General features: G+C 39.4%; 3 protein-coding genes across 8 annotated transcripts in view; 2 read left to right on the plus strand and 1 right to left on the minus strand.

Moving 5' to 3' along the window:
- The window catches only part of cnfn (cornifelin), a gene marked incomplete at its 5' end in the record, with an annotated part of 2,079 nt that extends 935 nt beyond the window's left edge, over positions 1-1,144 (plus strand). Inside the window, one exon of the mRNA XM_025061546.1 lies at positions 382-1,144. Coding sequence (XP_024917314.1) covers positions 382-474 — 93 coding nt within the window. The remainder of the gene's footprint in view (positions 1-381) is intronic.
- Positions 1,145-1,224: 80 nt separating this feature from the next.
- On the minus strand, positions 1,225-9,696 carry prr19 (proline rich 19). Of its 4 annotated transcripts, none has more exons than XM_025061652.1 (4): positions 8,813-9,696; positions 7,178-8,261; positions 5,126-5,238; positions 1,225-1,540 (listed from the first exon to the last, which is right to left on the minus strand). In XM_025061652.1, the coding sequence occupies exons 2-4, from the start codon at positions 8,247-8,249 to the stop codon at positions 1,376-1,378; spliced, it is 1,350 nt and encodes a 449-aa protein (XP_024917420.1). In that variant the 5' UTR covers positions 8,250-8,261; positions 8,813-9,696; the 3' UTR covers positions 1,225-1,375. The 4 variants fall into 4 exon arrangements, with proteins under 4 accessions (XP_024917420.1, XP_016893546.1, XP_016893547.1 ...); XM_017038057.2 differs by lacking the exon at positions 1,225-1,540 and adding an exon at positions 2,323-3,809 and having other exon boundaries at positions 8,819-9,691; XM_017038058.2 differs by lacking the exon at positions 1,225-1,540 and adding an exon at positions 2,323-3,809 and having other exon boundaries at positions 8,813-9,691.
- A 200-nt stretch (positions 9,697-9,896) lies between these two features.
- Positions 9,897-14,997, plus strand: pafah1b3 (platelet-activating factor acetylhydrolase, isoform Ib, gamma subunit). 3 transcript variants are annotated; one of them, XM_008323983.3, is made up of 6 exons: positions 9,897-9,973; positions 10,216-10,344; positions 11,748-11,837; positions 11,929-12,045; positions 12,232-12,354; positions 13,751-14,997. In XM_008323983.3, the coding sequence occupies exons 2-6, from the start codon at positions 10,264-10,266 to the stop codon at positions 14,009-14,011; spliced, it is 672 nt and encodes a 223-aa protein (XP_008322205.1). In that variant the 5' UTR covers positions 9,897-9,973; positions 10,216-10,263; the 3' UTR covers positions 14,012-14,997. The 3 variants fall into 3 exon arrangements, with proteins under 3 accessions (XP_008322205.1, XP_016893551.1, XP_008322206.1); XM_017038062.2 differs by having other exon boundaries at positions 9,899-9,973; positions 10,220-10,344; XM_008323984.3 differs by lacking the exon at positions 9,897-9,973 and adding an exon at positions 9,974-10,114.

A 14,997-nucleotide genomic window follows, 5' to 3' on the forward strand; every position in this document is an offset into this window, starting at 1 on the left:
CTGAAGCAGGAAAGAGCTAACGTGTAACCAGCCGTGTTACAGACACTGTTCGGAAAAAAAAGCACTTATTTAATTAAAAGTGAAAAAAAATCTGTGTAAATATTCCATGTTACAACTATATATGAACAGTTATTTTTTTCTGTTTAAATTTAGGGGGTGCGGCTTATATTCAGGTGCGCTTAATAGTCCAGAAATTACGGTATAATATACTGTATATATAGAAATTAATTAAATAATCAGCTACAGAAAATAATATTTAAAGACACTTTTTGACTGACTGTCAATACATTTTGGTGTTGAAAAGGAGTCGGGAATTTCCATAGTTAACAAACCTAGGAGTAAAACTGCTAGTTTTACCCCTGCCTGCACTTTCCCTTGTAGGGTTCAGTGTGTGACGACTGGCTGGTCATGTCCTGCGTGCCTTTCTGTGGACTGTGTCAGATGGCCCGAGAACAGAAGATGAGGGGACAGTGAAAGGGACCCGTATCAGATTTCGACTGCAAAGCGAGGGCGCCAATGAAATGTCATTTTGTGGCCCAATTACATTGTTTTACATTTCAACAAGTATTGCAATCTGCTTTGAATATATACGACAGATCAAAATTGACACTAAAAGGAAAACTATAAAATATATAACAGACTGTACCACTATTGTTAAAAAAGACTGCACTGGTGATTTGTTTCACGTACTGTAGTATTTTCTAGGTTTAAAGAAGTCAGGAAAATTTAAAGTTTAAGTAACTTTTCTTAGATCTGGAAAATTTGCATTTTTACGAATACTAATAATGCAAACTAATTACTCGCAGAATGTTAGTTCTAGTAGTAATACCTCAAAATTAATACAATTTGTAACTATTGGAATCTATGTAGTACCCCAATGCTATATTGTACTTTATGTCTGCCTCCAGTTAGAAACCATCCACTCAATCTCCATTTGCCAAATATCCACGTACAAAAGGTTCCATTTGTGTAGTTACTTATATTATTATTGCATTGTTGCATAGATTTTTTTTTAAGCAATTAAGGAAAATAAAATGTATATGTGTATAGAATGTATTGGGACCAGACAGTGGAGTATAAGAAAATTATTGGTGTTAAAACAGAAAAAACACTTGCAGCTCTTTGGAAAAAATGTAAGTATATTATTTGATTGTGATACTCAAGTTTGAACTGCTACTACTTCCAAATCTTGGTATATTATTTGACTGTGATACTCAAATACGTATGTTTGAACTGCTACTACTTCCAAATCTTTGATTGATATGAGATTTGAGCATTTTTTTTGTCCATTGTTGTGATTTTTTAACGTAAGAGATGTGTCACTAGAACAAAGTGAACAGGGAAATGAAAGAAGATTGAGAAATGAGGAACTATCCTAACATAACATCGGGGGGTTACAATCTCCAAAATGCAAGCCAGCAAAACTCAAGCAACAACAACATAAGTCATTGTTGAACAAGAAAACACGTTGAAGGACAACACTGACACGGGTTTCTTCCGCAATTTCAAACAGACAACGGAACAACATGTAAGCCGTATTCTGAAAAAAACAAACAAAAAAAAACAAACAAAACAGACAAGCTTAATATTCGGACCAAAACCATTTATCTTGACTGAATTTCTAAACCCTCCCGTTGTTTTTCGCATTTTGTACACACCCAGAGTCCTCGCAACGGGTTCGCATCGTGTCCCAGAATTAGAGTATAAGGAAAAGTTGGCACACAAGACACAGAAATGCAGCTTGGGACAAAGGACAACACGATGGTTAAGACTCACTTGATTTGATGGTCTGGATCAAACTAAGGCCCGGGGGCCGGATGCGGCCCGTTCAGCTTTTTAATCCAGCTCGCCAAACTTTTCCAAATTGTATAATTTATTAATATTATCACTATACTTCTGCCTTCTCCCTGCAATACCCACGTTTCCCCAATAGATGGCGAAGAAAACGACAAAAGCATTTTAGCATTTTAGCCTTTATGCATGACTTTTACATGTGATTTATCTTCAGTTTACACCAACGCTCCATCTATCTGCTCCTGACCCGGCCCACGCCGAGTCCAGATCATGTGTCAAACTCAAGGCCCGTGGGCCAAATGAGGCCCTGCCAAGTCATTTTGTTTGGCCCGCGCGATCTTAAAAAGTGCTTATTAGTCTTATAATAAAAAGTTTCTTAACTTGATGAATTGACTATTACACAAAGCAATGTACCGTATTTGTAACTTGAATTTTTGTCAGGGACCAGAATTTTTCTGGAGAGACACTTTGGAAGCCGGACACAAATGAAAATCACATTTTTGACATTATAGTTTGATGTTTATTTTGCAATCTAATCACGAGCTGGATTAGATTCTGGATTAGGTTCGGCGGACTGGGTGTGGCCTGCGGGTCTCCAGTTGTCTGGACGCAGGGGACCCGGTCTTTACTACTAAAGACTGACAACAAAGACTGTTTTGCAGCTCTCTCCTAGGGTACTTAACCCTTTCATGCATGACGGTCACTACAGTGGACAGCTATTAAAATGTCATTTTCTATGATAAGAATAAGTTTTGAAGGCAGTGTTGCATATAAGCCTCTACAGCGGACGCCTGAGAATCCACTGTAGAGGCTTGTATGAATATATGAGTATAGTTTTTCTCCTCTCGCTAAACTCAGATTATGTTGACATAATCCCGATTTATAACATGCTGCTCTGATAACAACATGATAGCTAGAACTTAATTAATCTCTCGAAAGGTCCCTTTGGGAAATTAGGCTCCAGTAGCCGTACAGCACCAGCATACGTTTTACCAAAAACATCGCCGGTAAAGACGCTAAACACACACACTTTGAAAACGATATTGATTTAACTGAGTAATCACCCACAAATGGACTCCAAGTTGAATTCATAAAAACGTGTAAATGAATCAGTGGTATCAGTTATCGTGATCAAATCAGTTTATTAGCGGTGCACTTAGAGTGACATGTTTTGTTTTGTTTGTACAACGACAGTAAACATTCACAGCTATTTAACCTGCTAATATTAACTTGGCCAAATGAAATGCTTAGACAACACATAATTGTGTAATTGTTTCTTGTCTAACTGACTAAAAGAAAGAAAAACACGTGACATATGAAAATTACGTGCATTTAAACACACTGTTTGACACAGCGAGGCCGTAAACACACACCGCTGTTGGAATTTCGCAAGACAAAAACGCTGGATCACACGCCAGTACACGTCAGTACAACCTCATTGGAGGAAATGACCAGTGGTCAGAGCCGTGTAAAGGCGAAAGGGGAGGGCTTTTGCTTTGCAACATGTAGGAAGAAGGGTAGTGGACCGTGTCTGAGGGGAAGGAGCTCAGGAGAGGGCCGGTGTGAAAATGACTGCTCGTGTAAGGACTGTGAACTTGGTCGCAAAAAGGAGAAGCAAAAGCATATTTGTCACTTTTGAACGGCTCCTTGGTAAATTGCCTCTCTGTCGGTGGTGGTGGTGGTGAAGAAGAAAGAAAAAACTGCTGACTGCTCGTGTCTCTGAGCAAACGGCGTCCGTGTCCAGCTTCTGTGCTGGGATTCATTGAGCGCTTTTCAAAAGAAGCACAGAGAGATGACACTTTGGTTTCTGGCCGGTTGAAACTTCTTTCCGAGCGCTGAGATTGTGAGGCTTTCTCTGGCCAACTCGAAGCAGGTAAAGGTGCGAATAAGTGATCTCTTGGTGATTTACCACCAGGTCCAGGGAAAGCAAATAATGGAGTGCAGCACGTAGGTCTCAGAATGTCATGTAAAAGGATGGGAGAGGTATCCACAGGGTTTGTTGGCCACTCAGGAGCCTGTCAGAAATTGACAACGCATCATCAAAAGAAAGACTGCTTTCCTCATAAAGATGGCTACTCAACATATGTAACTATACAACATATATACACGGCCTCCTTCCGTATAACAGATGCTGCTGCAGATATTCTGCTCCACCATGTGTCTGAGCTCACGGTAATGATTACAGAAGGGCTGACTACGTCGAAGATCCTCCACAAAGCGGTGGTTGCTGTCGCTCTCGATCGTGTTGTTTTAGCTGCGTGTAAACAACAGTCACTGATGCACGCAGGCTTTAGCTGGCTTGCCTTTGGGGGGGTAATGTGAGCGCAGGCCAAAAGAGTGACAGGATAGGGGCGCGTTCGGGACTTTAGCGCAGCAAAGAGGCTAATCAGGGCTAGTGAGTGCCTGTGAGTTACAACCACGTACTTAACGGCGCCTCGCATGGCAGCTTGTGTAAGTTAGAAAACGTAACCAAAAAAAAAAAAAAAAAAGCAATATTAATAACGACAAGTTTCACAATGTAAATGTCCCCAATGTGGCATGAATAAGGCACTCAATAATTATTACTATTATTATTATTATTAAAAAACAGCACTAATGTATCTGTCTGGCTTCAGCACGTTTGCCTTTGTAATAATGTGAGAGTGGGCCAGTAGGGCCGGCATTCGGGCTTCAGCATGGTACAGAACAATTGGACCTAGTGCAGGCGTGGGCAAACGTTTTGACTCGCGGGCCACAATTGTACTAAAATTAAACAGTGGGGCAGGAGCAGATAGGATAAAATGGCATGTAAAAGTCATGCATAAAGGCTAAAGGCAGTGGTGGCTTAGTGGTTAAGGAAGCGGACTTGGGTAGGGAACGCTTAGTTACCACTGAGGTGCTCTAAGCATGGCCCCTGACAATAAAGACTAATTTCTTCATGCTAAAATATTTTATCATTTTCTACGCCATCTATTGGAGAAACGTGGGCATATCAGGGAAACGGCATTAGTATAATGATGAAGTTTGGCGGGCCGGATTAAAAAGCTGAACGGGCTGCATCCTGTCCCCGGGCCTTAGTTTGCCCATGTCTGCCCTAGTGCTGAGTGAACTTACTTACTTACTGAACTTGAGAAAAGTTAAACTCATTGGGTCTGTGCTAATATGTATCATTAAACAATGTGTTTATCAACTGCGTATCAAAGCAAACTAGTAGAAAGAAACTGGAATTATTGGATATGCGGGTCATTCTGTATATTAGTTCATTTGAATTTTTACAAATAAATTAACGCAAAAAGGCATTCACTTTGGCACTGATACTGATACAGGAACACACAAACACTCAAGCTCTTACCATTTCTTGGGGAAGTGCCTGGAAAGTCCAAGGACCAAAACTCTTGTTGGTCATTTCTTCATTTTCCTGGCCGACGTATCCCACCACTTCGTCAAAAAGGCAAGTGGAGGCCTCTAAAGAGGAGGAGACACTATTTTTAATATAACATGTCCTTAAAAAGAGAGAGAGAGGAAAAAAAAAAACATAATATATGTCCTTAAAGAGAGAGAGAGAGAAAAAAAACAGTTTCCCACAGAGACTGCAGGTTCTATAGAAAATGATGCCCAAAAGTGAGGGGAAACAAAAACATCTAGAAAAATGCTTTTGACAGAAATATCTTTTTCCAGGTTTTGAGAGTTGAGATCGTGTGCCCTAAAAATACAAAAAATGACTTTAAACCATATTATAAATAAATATAAAAATGTGACAGGGTGGACTTGTTACTGCTTGTTCGCCGTGTTTTTAACAATTTTGGCAATCGAAAAAAAAAAACTTCCTTTTTTTTTTTTTCGACATTACTGTATAAAAGGTTCACCTAGATACTTAGACGATGATGCAATGTTAAAATGCTCATATGCACGCACACAGAAAGGACATTGCAAAAGTGATCCACAATCTAACGTTGGTAGATTGGGACTCTAACAGACGTGTAGTCTTGGGAGAACTGCACCCTAATACTTTATTGTTTAGTGGCTTGAATTGCAGCCACATAGACACAGAGAGTAACAACTCCGCCCATGGTGGGTTTGTCTTCTGTTTTTCCCTCTTCTCTTTTTGGGTGACTTAACCTAAATTCAGAACAATACTCTTTAATATGGAGAGAACTGTATGGAGTTTCTGTGCTTTTTTTTTTCTATAAAGAAAGACCCGCACTGACAATGTCGTGGTTTATAATCCAAAAACTCTGGGCGACGGTAGAAGTTTAAACACTGCTGAAAAGTCAAGGGATTTGGCTCAATACAACCAGCGCAAACTTGAGAAGATTAATAAATGAAGCTGGAGAACTAATCAACAATAGCACTGGGTAGGTGTGGCAGTACGTCATGAACAATGAGGGCAACAAGCTGGACTCAATCACTCAGACCTCCGTGATCCCAGCCAACAGGGTTATCAGTTGTGAAGGCTGTAAACGCCAACAAATATATAATAAAATGAAATATAACAATATTCTAGTTTCAATTTGCTCACTCGTTTTTATAGCCATCTGCTACCACCTGGTGGAAGGGTATTGAAATACTCTGCTTGTCATTGAGCATAAAGCAATAAAAATGATCAATAGCAAAGTTATAGTTCTCTGATCATGTAAATGAAATTGGATTCGCTACATATTTATATTCACATTATTTGAATGACTAATTTGGCTCATATGCAAAATTCATAAAATGTTGCTTGATCTCAATTTATTATAATTAATCATGATTAACAGTAATCATGGTTAATGGAGGTTTTTTTGTAAAATTAAAAAAATATTAAAGTTAATATTTTAAAAACATGTATGTATTATTATTATTATAATTATTAGTAGAAAAAAATACGTTGACGATGTACAATACACTTTTCAGATTCTTTCGTAGTTTACAACATTTTTAAGTAAAAATACTTTAAACTTTTTTTTTTTTACAGCCATTAAAATATCTTTTTCTGAAAGAGTTTTAATACTACACATCGGAATGAATAGAATGTCTGGAACTTGGACATCTTTGTTTGCTTTCTAACGACTAACATACCTTATTTTCAACAGTATAAGTCACCCTGGAGTACAAGGCGCACCAGCCTGCTAGAGTGCCCTCTAGTGGCCGTCAGTGTGAAAATAACAAATATGTAAATCATCAGTGGTACAGAAGTAGCAGATACTGGTACACAAGCCTAGAGCCGCTGCACAAACGAAGCCAAATGACGGCAGTACTGCAACATCTGGGGTGCATCCAATAATTGATTAGAGAATAGAAAAACAAGAGAGCTAATTAGCCTCTATGCTCTGCTTATCTATGATATACACGGAAACAAATCTGCTTTGGCTTTATCTAACAGGTTTATTAGGACCCCGCAACTGCCTAGTTTTTAATGGCTTACCTGCTGACAAGACATTGTCATCTTTAATGGCCGACTTCAGGCTGTCGTCCTGTTCCATCTCTGTACCGTCAGCACCGAAGCTCGAGCACTGCTGGTTTCTTAGAAGGTTCTCGTGAAGCTGGGTTCCATGCTTTGCCTTAAGAACTCTCCGCAGCGCTGACCGGCTTTCTTCCAGCAGGTCGGTTCTGTTCAGGTTAGCAAAATGCACAGAGTCACACAACTGCGCCGCCATAGTTGACACAGAGGCAAGACATTCTCCTCTGAGCCCAGGGTCCAAGGAGGGTCTGTGTAGGCTGAGGCCACTGCTGCGAGTTTGCCGAGCAGGACGTTCCCTGCTCTTAGGAGAGCTATGGTTCACTCCACATGGCAGAGGCCATTTTTCCTTTTTATGTGTGACTGAGTTTCCCTTATCCGTAGTTACTGCTTCATTGTTAAAGCTACGCTTGGATGAGAAGCAGCTTTTGAAGCTTTCAGTGGAAGGATACGGTTGTGGTGAAGTCATGAGATCTGACTTGTGACTGGCTTCGCTCTTTTTGTCTTGGCCGTCGGCGATGCAATACAGCGAAGAAGCCGCTTTTCGCTCTGGTGACAAAACGGCATTGTGTACAAACAAATCGTCACTGCCAAAGGGAGAGGAAATGCGCAACGCGGAGGATCGGTTCAAAAGCGCGTGGCTCATCTCTTGTCGTTTCTTTACGGATTTTTCGAGCTTTACTCGCTCACTTAGCAAGCGTTCAATGTTAAATGACTTGATCTCATGGTTAAATAGACCGTGGTGTCCTATCAGGCGGCTGTCGGTGATGATACTGTGCTCTTGTGTAAAAGGGACAAACTTTTGATCCCTTTTAGAATTACCGCCACTTGGGCAGCACCTTCTTGAGTCTTTACTGATTCCGTGGCGGCAGTGGCAGTAACCGTGTGCAGTTTGTCTATTCCTTCTCCCTTCACCTCTCCTCTGCATCCTTTTCCTGTGATTCTTTAGCTGTTTAACTTGTTGCTGCGTAGTGGCCCTGCTCCGGTTGACACAGGAACATGTTCTCGAACTCCTCTCCTTGTTACGCTTGGAGCTCATTTTCACCTGAATCTGTTAAGAATTATAATAAGTTAGAAGTAGGGTTATTAGCTGGAAGATATGTGGACAGACAAATACAGGAATTGTTATCTGTTACAAAAAAACGTAACAGATAACAATTCCTGTAAAATTATTTGAGATACAAGTACCTCGAGTTACGAGTTCGGGGCCTGGAACGGATTATGCTTGTATCTGGAGGTTCCACTGTACTTTAACTTTTGTAAACAAGCTTTGAGTTCATCATAAATTAATGGGCGGCATCTAAAAGTTTTTCTTAAATGAGAGATTAACTGACAGTGTAAGTGGACGATTGAAAACATTTAGGTATGCTAATAGCCTTAAGGCTAAATTAGCATACCTTTCTAGAGCATATATTAACAGAGCCATTTGTCAACATGTCAACGGTCTTCAGTAGATTCCGTAATTATGTGGGATACAAATGCCTACAAACGGGTGGTTTAACCGTTTGAAATAATTGTAGCATCTACAATTTTACCAACTAAACTAACAAAGTTACCCCTTAACATAACCACGATACACATTTAAAGAATAAAGAAGCATACATTTACCAGCCATTGGAATTGTAGAAATTAGCTTGTAGCTTGTAGCCGACCAGCTGCGGTAATAACGTCCGGAAACAGGTGTTGTTTTACGCGTAAATTACAGCAGCAAAAACACACTTCGACGTCTTTGTATAAGTGTTAACGTAATAACAGTTTGACGGCTCCGTACATTCCTTTCAAAACATCGTACGAGAGATATTTTTTACTTGTAAAAAAAAAAAAAGTATTCTGTGGAAACTGAAAAAATATGCAACAGTTGAAGCCTGCGCGTGGCCTTAAATAAACTATCGCCTGAACGTGTGATGCCTTCAGGTGCCATGGAAATGTGGTTTTCGCATGCCCTCAGCACAATTGCTTCAATTTGGAAATTGGGAGAGCATACGGACTCACAAGTTTTACTTTGTTTTTTAACACATGTCGTTTAAAATATAGAGAGTGTGTTAGGGCTTTAATTTATTAATCATGGAATTTCTCATTTAACTTGCATTTTTGGACAACTTTGGCATGGTTATATCACCTCCCTTGTCAGCAAGAAATTGCTGAAATTACTCTGAAATGACTCTGGTTTAATTTAAATTTTAAAACATAGGTGCCCAATAAGTAGGCGATTAAATGTAGATGAAATTCAATTTTCAGATGCTCATCACCCTTACTTGAACAATAGCCATACATGTACTGAGTCATAAGACGCCATGGCGCTACATAGATTGAATCAGTACCCCTGTATCCCAACATATAACGCACATTTATTTTATTTTATTTTAGCCAGACTATTTAAAAAATAGCCACCAAACCAAAAAGTCTGCGCAACTCTAATTTAAAACATGCAGCTTGGGTATTAATTTTACTGCATGTAGACATACACATTATTCTTGGCGCAACTGAGACGAATCCACTTCTACAGACGACGGGTAAACCAGTGTTTCCGTTGTCTTCGTTTGGTTTTGTCTGCTCGCTTTTAATTACCACAAAACTGTATCTATACGAAATAAAAGTCAATATAAAATGAAACTAGGCAACATAACTCTGTTTTCTTCCAATGACGAATCATTTATATACGATTTATTTTATATATGTATATTGTTGGTCATCAACCACAATGGTACATTCCACTGTAGTAGAAATTACTTCCTGAAACAGAATTGGGGTTGACGACTTTTGGTATTATTGCTTTTTATGTTCAGTATCAATGCTAAATATTACTGCGCTGTTTTGGAAAAAAGTACTAACTTGAAAAATGAAACGTTAGGGATCACTGAATGTTGTTCCTCGGTACTCTGTTAGGTTGCATCGTATGTTTCTGTATGTAGGCTAGCTAACATAGCTACCACTAGCCTCCATTGATTTGGCCAGACATTTGAGCGACGAGACATTGGTTCATCGGGTTGTTGTTTGTGCCTTAGGAAGAAGCGAGACAAAATCCCCACTGCTTTCCCAAGTAGAGTGGAGCCATGAGTGCAGAGGACCTGAATCCGGCCGCCACACCCACTGCCTGTGAGGACATCCACGGAGATGGACGATGGATGTCTATGGTGTGTTCGACTCTTCTCCTTATTGACTACCCTTTAAGCCGCCCTGATGTACAAACTCACAACCGTTTAATATTGGCCGAAGTACAGCCAAACTCAAAAACAATAACATCTGACCAACACCTCCTGTTTTAAAACCTGCCTATCCTAATGTCGGTCTATTCTAATTGCACTCATTTCAAACAGATATTTATTTATTTATTCGGAAAAATGATGTGCTTTCCGTTAGATTGTTTTGCATGAAAATAATTAACTTTGATTATTTAGATGAATTAATGTAATTCAGAAACAAAACATGTTGAATTAATGCACCATTTTTTATTTCATGTTATGATTATGTATCATGCGCCATTTTTTTTATTTCATGTTATGATTATGTATAGCATCATTGTTTGATAATCCTATAATAATTATAATTGTAATCCAATTAAATCACGACTTCCACACCTAGTCATGATTTACATCCACACCAGTGTAACCTCTTGTGACCTTCTGATTTTTTTTTTTTTGATTTTTTTTTTTACCAGCACTCTCAAACCCAATTCATTTCTGTAGTCCTTTTTTTTTTCTGGGCAGAAAACCAAATTGCCGTTAACTGATCTAAACTTCAAGCTTCTTAGCTAAACCTCCACTGGCACCACTGTACAATCTCCTGTCTATTTCAGATGCCCCTCCCTGTACATTATCTAATCCATCTGTGTGTATCTCCCTCCATTCTTTTATGTTATCTTATGTTGCTAAAACATTCAGTTTCTGTATTTTAATCCTAACCCTGTAGGCATACCTTGCACTACTTCATCTAGCTTGCTCCAAAATTCTTATCTCATCTATCTATCTATCTATCTATTTATCATCCAAATATCTATCTATCTATCTTCCTATCTATCTATCTGTCTATCTATCTATCATTTGGTCTATCTATCTATCTATTTATCATCCAAATATCTATCTATCTATCTATCTGTCTGTCTGTCTGGCTGTCTATCTATCTATCTGTCTATCTATCTTTCTATCTTTCTATCTATCTATCTATTTATCATCCAAATATCTATCTATCTATCTTTCTGTCTGTCTTTCTGTCTATCTATCTATCTGTCTATCTATCTTTCTATCTTTCTATCTATCTATCTATCCAGCTACCTTCCTACCTATCTATCTATCTTTCTATCTATCTATCTATCTACCCACCTACCTACCTACCTATCTATCTATCTGTCTATCTATCTATCTGTCTGTCTATCTATCTATCTATCCATCTATTCTATCTAATCTATCTATTTATTCTATCTAATCTATCCATCTCTGGTTGTCGCAATGTTTGTTAATGCAAACTCCACTCGCGTGTCTTCGTCTAAAAACAATGATTAAAATGAGTCTATTTTTCCATTCTTTCCTTTCTGTTGTAGCACAACCGCTTTGTGTCCGACAGCAAGGACAAAGAACCAGATGTGCTGTTTGTTGGAGATTCTCTCATTCAGCTCATGCACCAGTTTGGGGTAAAATATCTGATTCATACAACAGGCTCTTGTCTAAACTGCAATGTTGTTTCTGCATTTAAATTGACTTACGTTGAAAATGACGCCATAGATATGGAGAGAGCTGTTTTCACCTCTTCATTGCCTGAACTTTGGGGTCGGCGGCGACGCAACACAACACGTTCTCTGGCGACTGAGCAATGGTGAACTTGATAACATCAGCCCAAAGGTTTGGCAATTTTTTTTTTTTTTTTTCGGTTCATAAAGTGTCCTCTGTGCTGGAAATTTGAATTCTTTTTTATATGTTATATATACTTTTACCGATGTACCCGGTCCTTCCTCTTTTGTTGTTTGTAGAATATTTTATATATACTTTTACCGATGTACACGGTCCTTCCTCTTTTGTTGTTTGTAGATTGTAGTGCTGTGGGTGGGCACCAACAACCATGGGCACACGCCTGAGCAGATCTGTGGAGGCATCTTGTCAATTATCCAAGTCATCAAGAACAAGCTCCCTCATGCCCACACGATCGTGCTCGTATGTTTTTCCTGAAATATTCCTGTGTTTCCCCCTATTAATCTCAATATCTGTGACATTGCCAAAGACCGTTCTGATTTCTTGGTGACATGAATAGTTCACTTTCAGGTGTGTCTTTATTCATACCCATTTACCCGTGCGTGCTTCCAGAATTGCTGTAAATCATTCCATGAAATTCACGCCGTAGAAGTCAAGGTCACTGGACACCTATTAAAACACGGTCTCAGATTTATTTTCTAGAATTTTATGGACGGTGGCGCACGTCGACAGCATGTCTACACATGGCAAATTCGAGTTCTCACATGCCGCTTTGATATTGGCACCTCTCACACTGCAACGTAATGCACCCTTGCTCCTCAGCGTTCAAATGAACTAATTTGGGTGCAAAAGCTATAAAAAAAAACTACTTCAGGGTTTTGCTCTCCCTCTGTGTTTGTGTGAACAAAAACCTCAAACTTTTAGTGCAGCGCTCGGAAAACACGTTGATTCTCGTGCTGATAACATGATGCCATGATAATATCCTTCTGTGAGATGTGAGAGGTTTTGTGTGAACAAAAACAGGTTTCAAGCGTGCAGCAAATCCCACATCAAAAGTCAGTGTCAACACAAAAGCCGGCTGAATGTGAAAACAGCAATAGTGATTAGCAGAAAGTTGACACGGCTGGTCTGCTTGTGTTTATGGGCTAAAACCAGGCATGGGCAAACTAAGGCGCGGGGGCCGGATGTGGCCCGTTCAGCTTTTTAATCCGGCCCGCCAAACTTTTCCGAATCATATAATTTATTTATATTATCAATATACTTCTGCATTTTTTTCCCTGTAATACCCATGTTTCCCCCAATAGATGGCGTAGAAAATTGTAAGAGCATTTTAGCATTTAAGCCTTTATGCATGACTTTTACGTCATTTATCTTAGCTCACTGGAGGTTTACTTGATGGATGATCGTCTGTCTGTAAATGGAGGTTCACTTGATGGATGATCGTCTGTCTGTAAAAGTCGGTGTTTGTTCACATTGGCTAATACAGTGTTTCTCAAAGTAGTTGGCCGTGACGTGTCGCGAGAGGGCACTTTCAGTGGCCTTTTTTTTTTTCCAAGTTCATGCTTGACAGTAAACAAACCTCCAGTCAGTAGATGGCAGCAGAGCAAGCTTTAGTAATCAATTTTGATAATCAGGGGATTGTATGCAGAATGCTGGTACCAGCGGTTTGTATAGATGAATAAATAAATATTACCAGATTCTCAATAGTGTTTCAATTCAGGGGGAGGGCGGGTGTGAAAAAACTTCTGTCCCCTAGGGGGTGCATGGCAGAAAACAATTGATTCAGATGTTACTGCTTATTACTGTAAGAACTAAATGATGTGAAGATTAACATTAGACGTGTGCATTTATTTTGTAGGGATTACTGCCCAGGGGTAAAATGCCAAATCCTCTGCGGGAGCGAAATGAGGAAGTGAACAAGCTGGTCCAGAAGGCCCTTTCCACTCTACCCCACGGCTCTTTCTTCGACGTAAACCCCGGCTTTGTCCACTCCAACGGCAGCATTTCCCATCAGGACATGTACGACTACCTTCATCTAACTCCCCAGGGCTACCAGGCCGTGTGCGAACCCCTGCATGCACACCTGAAGTCCATGCTAGAGAAACCTGCGGAAAACTAAGCAGCCAGTTTACAAGCTCAAACACTGCCACAGTGTTCCTCGCCCCTGTTTCCAGAGAGCAGCGCGCTTACTGTAGCTTCTCGCAGTCAGTTATTTACAGTCCAGAGAAGCACTTAACACCTGTGCGTGCCCTCTCGACATTCAGGTCCGGTGACCACTGTGACGGGTAAAATATGAAGTGATTGGTGTTAATGATACAGTCAGAAATAACGCACATGTGTTGTAGCGAGACAGCATCCTGTTTCAGTTTCTGATGACGTTCTTTTCCACTAATGTTTCTGTTTTGACTTGACACCTGATCAGTGAGCCAGGAGTTGAAACCGCTGAAGGAATGGTATGAATACATTCGTATATGTTCTCTCCAGATCCACTTATCTCAGTTCATTTTCAATGACCCTGCGTCTAAAAATATATACGGACAATGTTTGATTTTCGAAGGAAATCTTTAAAGACCTAGGAACAGGATTTCTCTGGAGAAAGTAAAAAAAAAACAAAAAAAACTGGCTCTTTAATTGGCAGAACATTTAATGGTCAAATAAGTCACATACAAATGATTCCCTAACAATCGAATTATAAAAAGTAGTAGTATTTGGTTTATGTTTCATGATGTATGATATGTTTGTCTATAGCTCTTTTTTTTTTTTACTCTGTTGTGATGCCTTTCTTAAATGGTTATTTGGTTGACAAAATGCATTTCATTGACCATTACTGCCTACTTATTGTATGACACAGTATCTCCATTATTATTATTATTATTATTTTTTTTTTTTTTTGCTTTGTACGATGTACTTAATTGTGCTTCACCTGTCGTGAAAGCTTGTGTCAGTGGATGTATGGGAGTCGATGGCGAAGCTGCTTGTGCACTCTTTTTTCGTTTACATATTGAACTGAAAGGCATGACTTCACACACTAAAAAAAACGCTTCTGAATTGTACTCCTGGATGGCTGATTGTGTAATGTATAAATACATTAAACCTAAAAAATGA

The sequence above is a fragment of the Cynoglossus semilaevis genome, chromosome 13 (assembly GCF_000523025.1).
Source record: "Cynoglossus semilaevis isolate Cse_v1.0 chromosome 13, Cse_v1.0, whole genome shotgun sequence".
Classification (NCBI taxonomy): domain Eukaryota; kingdom Metazoa; phylum Chordata; class Actinopteri; order Pleuronectiformes; family Cynoglossidae; genus Cynoglossus; species Cynoglossus semilaevis.